The 12,416-nt window shown below is 34.3% G+C and overlaps 1 protein-coding gene across 1 annotated transcript; it reads right to left on the bottom strand.

Annotated features, from left to right (window-relative positions):
- Positions 1-552: 552 nt before the first annotated feature.
- LOC127119926 (conserved oligomeric Golgi complex subunit 6) lies at positions 553-11,784 on the bottom strand. Its single transcript, XM_051050293.1, has 11 exons — positions 11,403-11,784; positions 11,240-11,292; positions 9,477-9,624; positions 9,265-9,372; positions 6,079-6,146; positions 5,673-5,796; positions 5,267-5,413; positions 2,854-3,117; positions 2,488-2,772; positions 1,911-2,054; positions 553-1,242 (listed from the first exon to the last, which is right to left on the bottom strand). The coding sequence occupies exons 1-11, from the start codon at positions 11,625-11,627 to the stop codon at positions 724-726; spliced, it is 2,085 nt and encodes a 694-aa protein (XP_050906250.1). The 5' UTR covers positions 11,628-11,784; the 3' UTR covers positions 553-723.
- Between the last annotated feature and the right edge of the window lie 632 nt (positions 11,785-12,416).

The raw sequence follows: 12,416 nt of genomic DNA, 5'->3' as shown, positions 1-12,416 counted from the left end.
AAACAATGCTAAAAATATCTTTTTTTCCCAGTATTTCCAGTATAATCTTTAAAACAGAACATAAAATTACAATTTAGCAATGGAAATTTAGAAAATGTTTGCTTTTTAAAAACATTTTGTTTTTTTATTCAAAATTTATATTTATTTTAACTTACTAATAAAAATGAGATATTTAAAGTAGGCTATTCTAAGACGGGGTATTTTAAGACAGGGATGGAGTACTTATTAAAAGGGTCCCTCGACAAAATCTCAACCTAATCCTTCTTGTCATTGTCCTTTATTCGTTTAATTCATTTCGGTCATATGTTACTATCAGAACTGTGGGATCCAGGTGATAGTTATGAAAGTCACATAAATACAAGGACACCCAATCTTGGTCTCAAAACTAGACATCCTGAAACTTGCCAGAGACAAGGAGAAATCTATCACTGAAGATTATTTAATTTTTAGGGAAAATAAAAGCAAAACAAAAAAGGCTTTTGATATTTTTTTTAAGCATTACCTCCAATCAAATAATGAAAATCTATTATTACTTCATACCAACAAAAATAATAGAATCCAATAACATAAGATTTAAATACTAACATTTAGTAAATCCAGTATTTCAAAGAGACAAAAATTGGTATAGCAAATACAATTTTAAATGTGAGAATAAAGGTTATTTACGTAACTAACAAACATAATGAGCAGGATTAGAGTAAAACATATCACTAGAAATAGAATTCATATCCCTAATATAGTTCTTATCTGATTAGGAGGATGTCTTGCCAAGGACCTGGGATCTGGATAGCCATTTTTGGGATCCATTATAGCCTTATAAATAAGCTCATAAGCTTCACCCAGTGATCTGGCCACTCCTATAGAAGCTTCGGAACGCAACTTTGGAACCTGTATCTGTTCAAACTCAGGCAGGGAACTTTCGCTTCCCAAAATAAGACCAAACAGAGCTTTCAAACACTCTGAAAGAATGGTTGGACTTGTATCTTCCAATTCAGCCAATGGGGTACCAACGTCGTCTTCCCCGCCCTTATGGATTGAATTATGGAAGTGAGGCATCTTTTCTGACAAATTACATCGACTTAAGATTGCATCAGCTTCTTTCTCCACAAGAACACCCAGGTGATTATCTATCATTGCTCCAAGTCTTTTCACATACTCAGCAGCAACCTCATATCCAGATAAAGGTTGTTGAATAGCACACAAGCAGTTAATGAGAAAGATCTTTGAGGGTGTCTCACTAGTCTGCAAAAACACAATCAGAAAAGTTCTTACAGAAGCCAAAACTAGTTTATTGGATTAAAGTTCTTACAGGAACTAATCAGAAAACTCTAGGAAATCGAAAATGTTATTTTTCATTAATTTGTTCCACTTTACTTTTTGCTCTAATTGCACATTGATATTGATAACTATGATAGTGCTATACTTCATTTGGACATGCAGCAATAAACTTTATTAGTTAATTAACATGACCTTACATCTACAACACAGCATGGTATTTCTTTCAAAAAGTTCCAGTAAAATTATAGATTATTTCAATTTTAGTCTCTTGATTCCAAATGGATTTTCTTTTTCAATTTATAGCAGAACTGATTTTAAAAGGCTGCAACCTTGACTCATGAAGCTGATGCAATCTTAAGTACGTGTAACTTGACAGAAAAGATGCCTCACTTCAATAGTTCAACCCATAAGGATGGTAACAATGAAGTCTTTTTTATATAAAAATATAGACAGTTCATTGTAATTTCGTCAGTAAAATGAGAATAATAAACTATTAAAATGCATAAGGTTGAAGTTCATATCTAAAGCCGAAGTCTATTAAATAATAAAAAAAAATCAAACTGCTACAAAGCTATAAAACCCAAAAGAGAAGGAAAAATAATTGTTTCTTTTAAAAGAGAGGAGGAACAGACCAGTGATGATGCAGAGCGGCTGTTTGACAAGATTGCATCAACTGATGATTTAGTAAGTTGACCAGAGTCGCTACTCATCCTACTTCTTCTTGATGAGTTGCCGGCTGCTTTTGACTTGTGTGCCTCTGCTGCTTGTTCACACATCTGCAACAAATAGGAAGCTAAATCTATGATATCCTTCGATTTCATTGAAAAGACAGCCAATTAACTTCTAACATGAATAGCTAGGATTGTAGAACTGTCTTTAATTGGGTGATTCAGAGACCCTTGAGTTCAGCATGAAAGCATCAAGTTAACGGACTATGCATGCATATGTTATTAAATCAGCAGGCTAGAAAGGGGAATATTGTACTTTAAGGAATTAAAACAATAGCAATATGTTGTTACCAAAGGGAGGCTGTTTTGCAGATGGATAGATACCAAGTTGAGTACAGAGATTCTAAACCACCATTATGGAAGTAACTCTAAGATATTATAGGTCAATTTCAGAATAATATTCATACTCACATCATTTTCTTTCATGACTATACTGAATGGTAATGCAATTAAATGCAGGAATCAATTGAAAAATATAAACCTGAATTATTGGATCCAATGTAGCAGATATAACTGGATCAAAAGCAGGTTTTTGGCCAGAAGCAGGAATCATCATGCTGTTGTAGTTCTCAATTATTTCAAGAAGTACAGATACTCCTTCTCTCACAGCCGGGGGCGGAGAAAGATCAACAGCAACAAGTGGGGGATATCGTAAAAGCTTTTCTCCTCGGCCTTTCAAAATATCAAAAAAAGTTTTCTGAGCAGCATCTTTCAGTGCCCATAGTGTATTACAAAGTGCAGTATCTTGCCCAAGTAAATCTGAGATCTACAAGACCATAAGAATTCATCAAGACAAATAAAAATATGGACTACTGCTGTTGAAAATAGAAAAGAGATGATAACTCACGGTGTAGCAGTAAAATTGAAGTGTATTATTGAGTTTATAGGAGACTATAAGACTTGGTTGTGACTGTAAAACTTGTTCAACCCTCACTTTAAACGGCCGACATACTCCTTCAAAAATTCTATCAAGAACAAACATCAAGTCAATTTCAGTCTTGCCAGATCCATTCTCAGAGTTATTGGAGAGTTGCTTTGCCGTTGGTCTAGTATCTACAATTGCATCTGGATCAAGTAGTACCAGTACAAGTTCACGTTCAGATGCCAAAGCCTGCATACAGAAATAAATATATGACGAATAAGTAAAGTGTCAAAATATTTGAAAAATTATCCCCTAATATTTGGATCGAATTTTAGTAATTTAAATATTTTAAATTCAAAATTAGGTTTGATTTTTACATTTCTTTATATTTAAGATATAAATGCACTTTTTATCCCCCATATTTGACTATTTTCACGAAATTGGTCCCCTCATTCCTAAATCGAACATTTTGCCCCTCCTATTTCCACATTTTTTTCAATTTTGCCCCAACCCTCATTTTGGCCTCCAAAAGCTGTGATGTGGGTGTGGATCTGAGGTGGCATCAAAGATTGTAGCAAATACAACAGCAACAACATCAACAACAACAACAACAACAAACAAGCCTTATCCCATTTAAGTGAAGTCGACTACATGGATCAAGCTACATCATAATGTTCTATCAAACACCATGTATCTATCCAACTCGTTAATGTCTAGGTCTTTTCTAATAGTTTCTTTTACAGTTTTTCTAGGTCTTCCTCTACCATTAGTTGTTTGATTACCCTTCATCTAATCTACTCTCCTTACTACCGAATTCACGGGTCTTCTCTCTACATGCCCAAACCACCTAAGCTTATTTATGTTCTTATCTTGTATAGTCTTACCACACATCCGACGCAACATCCTCATCTTTGCTACACTTATTTTATTTTCATGTTGATTCTTTACCGGCCAACATTTTGTCCCGTACAACATTGTTGGCCTTACCATGGTTGTCAAGATCTCAATCTAGATCTTAAAATCTTAAGATTTTACGATCTCACTCACTCCCAACGATCTGGATCTTAGGTAAAATCGCGTGTTGTAGCCAAATTGTGAAAAAAAAATTGTAGAATCATTGATTTTGTGCGATCTTTGCCAGTTTCAGGTATGAATGGTCATTTTCCGGCCACCACCATTAAAAGTGAGAAGGATGACAAGATGCATAGGCACAACAATTACGGTTCGGCGGGGATGTATGCGTATCTTTTGAAATGATGAAGTTTTAGATTAAGGGTTTAGAGAATAAACATCTCACCTATAATCTTAGTAATTGACCAAATATGACCCTAATGTCTAACAAATGTTCCATGAGGTAGTCATAAGTATAAAAACTCAATCGTATGTGTCTAAAGAATATGAAAAAGAGTCATTTTCTCACTAATACACTTGCCTACTAACATATATCATGTAAAAATACTTAAGTTATATACTATTATTTGTACATTTTAGTAGGATATTACGATTTTTGTTGTGATCTTATGTTTTACGATCTTGTTACCCCTTCTCGATCTTACAAAAGTATTTGGGTAGGATCTTCCGATCTTGTTATTCTTTGCCGATCTTATGTAAGATCTCGATCTTGACAACCTTGGGTCTTACCGTTGTCTGATAATACTACAATATTTTTTTTAAAGGGTTCTTTGCCAACAAGCTTGACGCTTAGAAAATTTTAACTTAAGAGGAGCGTTAGAAATTATATATGAAAAATATCTCACATTTGGCTTCTATCATAGAGTAACTAGGAAATATCTTATATTACCTCTAGGGGTTCAATATTGTGTATTTCGTGATATGTTTCCTAATCTAATTAGGATTTGGAGTTGAGTAATTATCATGAATAGTTTAGTTATTCAGGATTTGGAATGTTAAGAATAGGAGAGAAGGGAGATTTAATTAGGGACAATTAGTGAATTTAATTGGTTAATAAGAGATTAGTTAGATAAATAAACAGGGGTGTCCGGATGGCGGAAATCATATTTTAATTCAAAAGATATTGTGTGAAAGCCAAAAGGAGAAATCCTTTGTGAAGGGGAAACATTTGGAGGAGAGCTCTCTCTTTTATTCTCAGTCATTCATTCAATAAAACTGTTCTTTCTTTTCATTTATTTCTATCAATATTTCATCTTTCCTCTCTTGGTTTGCAACAAGGAGTCTAATATTAGTAAAAATAACAGATAGTGTGCTCAAGTCTTTTCCATAAAAACCATAATCACAATTCTGAAAAGTTTTTTCTCTTTCCCTTTCCTCCTCCTTTTCTTTATATAATGCCCTTTATCTTCAACACATAAATCATAGTAGCAAAGTAGGCATTCAAAAGTGGTTTCAAGCATACATCCATAGGGCTTTCATAACAAACCTGATGCAACCAGCCTAACATATCCCCAACATATCGTAATGGGTCATGAGCGTGCACTTCAATTGGCCGAGGCATTCCACCAGGTCCTCCACGTGTAAGGGCACTTATAAACCTTCTAAACAGTGCATTGTGTCTCATATTGGCAACCTGCAGAATTAGTAAAAATAGATTATGCTCAAGTAAATGATCATTAAGACAATCTAAGTTTCAATTTGACAATAAGAACATTCTTAAGATTTTGTTATCAACTTGAGTTCCACTAGCAATTATTTTATCATAATCACCATTAGATGGTGCATCGTGCATGATAACAGATAATAATATGCTTCAGAATATGAAATGTCTCACGACTGAAATATGGAAGCAAAAATAGAATGGACAGTTTTTAAATAAATTGATTAAATACCTCTTCTGCACAATACTTGAAAAGAACAGATCTTTCCCTGAGGTAGCGCACAGCTGTTTTCAGAAGGTCACCAACTTCTGGATTGTCAGTGTCGCCCAGTTTCCTACATTCAGCCTGAACCCACCTAGACGTAAAGACTATAAGTAGTTATATATATCATCTATCTAGCCGATCTCAATTGAAAGAAGACTATAAGTAGTCATATATATCATGAATCTAGCCGATCTAAATTGAAAGACACAACCTGTAAGAACTTTTAAGAGTCATATATATATGATGAATCTAGCTGATCACAGATGAAAATTCACACTTCACAGACACACATTATATGTATGTGTATCATATGGTTGAAAAATAAGGTACACTATACTCTAGCCATAAGACGCCGAAATCGATGATTTTTCACCTGCATAGGCGCTCATAAGCTCCTTCTTGATACACTGCCATCATATCCATTAGCTCTAAACCAGCACGCTGCAAATGAAATTCCCCAATTCAGTAAACATTGCAATTTGATTTTAAGCTGATAAAGTAGCAGGTAAGTATGGGATAAAAAACTCTGCTTGAACAAGATTTACTAAGCAAAAATTGTGATGTGAAAGCAACATACAACCAGAAGAAATAGCCAAGGCTACTTCAACAATTTATACAAGAGTAGCAATAACCAAACTTATCCCGCTAGGTAAGATTGGCTATATAGACCAACAAACTAGGATAACTTGGTGTTATGGAACTACAGCAATAGCAGGGTTCAAGGAATTGTCGGACCCTTGTAGATATATTGTAATTATCCTAACCTTGTATTTTTCCAAGAGGCTGATTACACAACTTGAACCCATGATCTCGAGTCACATGGCAAAAACAATGGGGCAGTTGTAGAAACTAGATGTGGAATCAGCCTCTTGCAAATGTAAGGTAAAAATGCCATAAATCTTTAACATGTATTTAGCTCAAAAGTAAATTATTTAATGCTAAATATATGTTAATGATTTGTCTTTTAAGACTTTTTCTTGATCTCCCACTATCTCTAACTATTATTAGACTGGCTATATAGACCAACAAATTAGGAAAACTTGGTTTATAGAACTACAAGTCTACAGCAATAGCAGGGTCCAAGGAAGGGTTGGATCTATTGCAGTTATCCTAACCTTGTATATTTCCAAGAGGCTGATTCCACAACTTGAACCCATGATCTCGAGTCACATGGCAAAAATAATGTGACAGTTGCAGAAACAAGATCTGGAATCAAGCTCTTGCAAATGTAAGGTAAAAATGCCATAATTCTTTATCATGATTTAATTCAAAGATAAATTATTAAATGCTAAATATTAAGATGATTTGTCTAAAGAGTTTTTCTTGATTTCCCACTACCTCTAACTATTAGATTATCCACTATCAGGTCAACCTTATAGATCTTCTCCATGCACTTCCAAAGCACATATGACAAGAACAAGATTCTAACATCTTTTCTACAATGGAACCTATTTTAATTCTAACAGTTGTATTCCTAATCCTTTTTAGTATGACCACTCATCCATTTGAACAATCACATTTCTGCAAGACAGAACTTACCTTTTTGTTGACTCATTACCATCTTAACTTTCAATCTCATACAACATTAGAGGTCTTAAATTCATGCACTAAAGTATTTTTTAACCTTGAGTGGTGTTTTTCCACCCATCTACTGAACTTATGCATATGTTCTAGAAATCAATAGCATCTGAATGAATAGTATTAGTCCAATGCAATTTAGTCACATTCAATCAGAACTAGCATTGCATGAATAGCTCTAGACATCTAGTACAACTTACGAGTACAGAAAATTTTTCACCAGTGATAAACCTTGATCCGGCATGTTTGGGTCCATGAAACATAGGGTCATACTAATGCCAAAAGAAGCTAAGCCAACTTATATAAAAAAGGGGGGGAAAAAAGAAGCCAAAGTCATTTACTACCCCCATCCCTAAATATAGGACCCTCTCCAGAATTTTCCATGTCCATTTTTATAGGATCCCTTTCAAATTTGTAACTGAACCAACTATTTCCTTACCAAAATACCCAATGGGAAGATAAATCAATTCTCTCTCCTACATGGTCATCTTTTTTTTTTTGGACAGTTCCTACATGGTCATCTTTGAAAAACAATACAAATTGTTAAAAGATTTAGTACTACTACCAATTTTTTTAATTTAGTCAACAAGGCCCTATATTTATTGAAGAGGTGGTATCAATTATCAAATAACAGAAGTATGTTACCCTCAAGAAAAGATAAGGTAATTTTTTTTTCCAAAAGAAAGTTTCCTGAAGACTAATCATTCAGATTCTTGTACATTAGATTACTTGTTATAGTATATTGGCTTACAGATACATGTATTCTAATTTGATTTTATGATTGTAGGTTCTGATTATTTATATTTCTATTAGCCACACTAATTTAGTGTAGCTATAGCTATAGATTGAGTACACTATCAATATAAACGTAGCCACTATCAAACCAAAAATGGTTGGTAATACTGAAATTGAAACTTAGACTCTGTTTACGAGTTAGGAGAGAAGGGTTAGAGAGGGCTTCGAGAGAAGGAGATTTGAAGAAAAATATGAGAATCTTTAACAATTTTTGAAAGAACAATTTTGTATAGAATGCTAAATAAATGTTTATGATTAATATATTTTTAATTTTCAAAATATTATAACTGAAGAATTTATCTAATTTATCTAAGCCCTTCAAACCCTTCCTCCAATACAATTTTTTAGTTCCTCCAAACTAGGGGGCTTTTGTATTATGAATAAAATTAAACCCCCCAAAACCCTCTCCACCTAATTCCCTCAATTCTTTTCACTCCATCCTTCCCTTTATTTCAAAACCCTCACCTCCTTTTCCCTCCAAACTCTCAAACAAATGCTTAGGGTTTCAAATTCTATATTTGATGTTAGTGGAAGGTTTACCTAACCAGTACTACCATCTTTGGCATAAGGGTTAGTTTCACAACAACTATGCTAATTGGATTATGCGGTCAGAGAGTAGGATCCTCCAACTGAGCATTTTACTGTGGACTGAGTTATACAAACATGAAATCAGCTATCATTTTGGAATAAGGGTTAGTGTCACAACTATGCTAATTGGATCATGCGATCAGAGAGTAAGATCCTCCTCCAACTGAGCATCTTACTGTGGACTGAGTTATAATTACAGGAAATCTTAGGCACTTGTGCAACCGTGACAATGGTTGGTTAAGGTTTAGTTACTTCAAAGTCGTGAATACTTTATGCAGCCAGAAGACTTTTGTTTTTGTCCCAGACATCTGCACCTCCCTCTTCCTCAATTCCACAAGAATATCTATGGATAATCTTAATTCTAGATATTACACAAGTCTTTTCTACAATAAACTCTAATGATGTTTAAAATGCTGTGAAAACTTCCAGCTAGCAGAACGACCAATCATGTAAAGGATAGGAAAATTGCCTGAGGGTGCATAATTTTCATATGTAAGCTCATAACCATATAGGCAATTTGGGTTCAGAGTCCAGACTTCAAATAACAGGTTAAGAATTGCGCATATAATACAAGGGATAGAGAAGACAAGAATATTACCTGATGATGTGTCCTAAGCAACACTTTACAATTGGCATGAATCTCTTGGACATGAGATAGTGCTTTGAAAAAATTTTCATTCAGATCTTCATCTCTAAGTGCATCAATCTACAGATGATCAACAATTAATTTTAAGCAAGAATACAATACACTTATTTGATTCACAAACCCATGGGTCGATAATAGGTAAAACATTAACCAATAATTCAAACCTCTTCAGGGGAGAGCTGATAGTCGCGTAAGAAACATGTTACAATTTCTTGTCTTTGTGTAGTAGTTTCAAGTTCTTGTTTGAGCCTCTCTGTGGTACTTATAATGTCACCGGTGCTAGCACTACAACTGTTTAAAGCCTTTGCTATCCTGTAAGAACATAGAACCTAAAATTTTATTTAAGGATCTGTAGGCTAGAAAAATAGAGAATCGATTCTTACTGAAAGAACAATAAGAAAATTTTAAGTTTAAAAAGGAAACTTGAAATGCTTGTGCTACAAAGTAAAACTTAAAATTCTAACCCCAACCAAGCACTAAACAGAACAAGATTCACAAACTGATATTTCTGAAGCTGCACTACGCCAAAATTGAGAATGATATACCATAATGCCAGCACCTCGAACTAAATACAGAAATTAAATAATTTAATGACCACAAACGAATCTCAGCTCTAACATGCTAGCTTCTATGGAATTGCCTTTTACATGATTTAAAATGCTACTCCAAATAATCTCAGCCAGATCACACTATAATCCAGAGAACTTCTTGTTAAGTATGTGTATGTTTCTGCGTTCAATTGTCATATCACCGCGCATCAAGTTGTTTTTACTAGCTTCGTAAAATTGCTATTACTTTTCATTGGGATGCGAGAATAAGCTTTCCATCGTCAAACCAAACATACCATAAGTAATTTGACATCACTCTAAATATAAATAGATGTTGGGTGGGGCATGTCCCACGTTAATTGAACAACTTTCTAATCCATCAGCTGTTTAAACTCAAACAAAAAAGAACTCCATCTACACGAACAAGCACACACTAGGTGCTGGGTATCTTATTTTTCCCAACTAGAGTAGCTTTTCTAACGTAATTCCTGCAAATGAAACTTTTTTTCATCTGCAGAAGGCATCTACATAGAAGGCATCTGCTAGAAACAGGTATATAATGAAAAAGACATAAACAAGAAACTGATAATCCTAGTTGTGACTAGTTAGTATTATGCATACCCCCTAAATTTTTGAATGATACAACACAAATTATCTCTAACTGCATTGGTTTTCTTTACCTGCATTTTACAATCCCAAAGTATAACCAATGAAAATACTTACCGGATAGTTTCTAAATCATGTCATGGACATGACTCTACAAATCAAACACAACATCCATTTCCAAAACAAATCTCATCCGCCAACAAGCCAATGACAGCGATTCTAAGATATCATAATCAACCCCAATATAATGAACAAGCATTGTATTGGTACTTCACTATATCTCAATCACAGGTTTCTCCCATATGCTTATTTAGGATGGAAAATGATAAATTAATCACGGTTTCTTACTTCTATCCATTTTGAATAATTGTTTCATGTCTATCTATTTTTTTTAAAGACCCTCTGGTGACAGAGACCGAAATTCAAACATATGTTTCCCTTCATATGTGGAAAATTATACAGGATCTTCACTAGTTAATTGATATACGAACCTAATAAGGAATAGGCATTTCCTGTACAACACACATTTTCCTATTTCAGAACCAATTACAAGGACACGGTGATTAACGTCCATGTAAGCATTTCCAAGGGAAGGAAGCAGAATCGAATGCAACTCAATATCACTACTAAGCACAAAAACTGAGCTTCAGTTAACAACATTCAGAGTCAAAGTACGCTATCTCCTTATACACATTTACTTTTAATGATAAACATGCAAACAAACATCGAACTACAGTTACAACTAAGGAACTTTCAGAAATGGAAAACCGCACCTGTCGCAGCATTCAGCGAGTGAATCCACCTCATTCTCCACGCTATCCAAAGCCTAACGAAGCAAACACGGAAAATTAAACCGGGCCAGATCGGATCATAACCGCTAAACCAACTGATCTAACTGCACGATAAGATTAAAAAAAAGCAGCGAAGACGAATTACCAGTTGCGCAGCATGCGAGGCGTCGAGGAATTCGTGGTTGATGGATAGGGTGCGCTTTTCGATGGTTGATCGGAGGTTGCGGCGTGCTTGTGGAGTGTTCTCGTCGTAGAAAGAAGAGAGTGTGTTTAGTGAAGACAAGAGATCCGGCGTGTCGATCCTTGATTCTAGAACTTTCTTCAGCTTCCGTGACAGCCCCGGCGCCAGACCCGCCACCGTCGTTCCCATTATCTTCTTTGTTGTCTCCTCCCACTCTGTTCGTTATTCGGATCTTTGATCTGAATCTGAAGTAAGCTAAAAGTTGATTAGTTTCTCTCTCGTTTTGTTGGTAAGACCCGGTTCACAATGAACCGGACAGATATGTGGGTTACGGTTTAACGCTATTGTTTTGGCACAAATATTTTCTTATAAATTTTATAAAAAATTGAAAAAGCAATCTACTATTAACTATAGATATTACTAAAAGATACTCTCACTCTCACTATTTTGTCCTTTCAAATTTTTAAATTTACACTAATACTTTTTGTAGTGTTTGTTTTTCTATTTTTAATCGGGATACACGTCAAAATATTAACGGAGAAAAATTAAAGTCTAGTTGGTTTGCATGTGTATTTTTAATGCAGAAAAAATAATAGTCGTTGTTATAATTTCTTTGCTAATAAATAAATATAATTTAATAGTAAATATATAAGATTTATAAAATAGACAAACAAATTTTAAGTTGAACCTACCAGAAAAATTATCAGAGTACCAATTGTATGATTAGTAGTGGGACACCGGCTGTATAAAAAATAAGATACCGATTATTTTAACTACTATTGATTAAAGGGTAAATGAAGGCTTTGATTTAGACTTGTTCTTAACACAAAATTAACACATTAAAGTAAAAAAGTTAGAATGAATATAGTTGAGAACCTTGATACATTCATCCAATTATATTTCAAATAAAAGTATTTCTCAAGAATGAATTCTCTTGATAAATTATGAATGTAGTAATAGATCAATTATTTGCGCTGC

This window comes from Lathyrus oleraceus, chromosome 2, assembly GCF_024323335.1.
Source record: "Lathyrus oleraceus cultivar Zhongwan6 chromosome 2, CAAS_Psat_ZW6_1.0, whole genome shotgun sequence".
NCBI classification, from domain to species: Eukaryota; Viridiplantae; Streptophyta; class Magnoliopsida; order Fabales; family Fabaceae; genus Lathyrus; species Lathyrus oleraceus.
The sequence above is the reverse complement of the archived record's forward strand: the minus strand, read 5'-3'. Positions and strand labels throughout refer to the sequence as shown.

What these genes read in the sequence shown, in the direction of transcription:
- LOC127119926 (XM_051050293.1), bottom strand. Translation starts at nt 11,627, where the DNA reads ATGGGAACGACGGTGGCGGGTCTGGCGCCGGGGCTGTCACGGAAGCTG. An exon ending in TGCTTAGGACACATCATCAG is followed by an intron (nt 6,147 to 9,264) that starts GTAATATTCTTG and finishes TTTCATTTGCAG; the next exon opens with CGTGCTGGTTTAGAGCTAAT. An exon ending in TTCAATTTTACTGCTACACC is followed by an intron (nt 2,773 to 2,853) that starts GTGAGTTATCAT and finishes ATGGTCTTGTAG; the next exon opens with ATCTCAGATTTACTTGGGCA.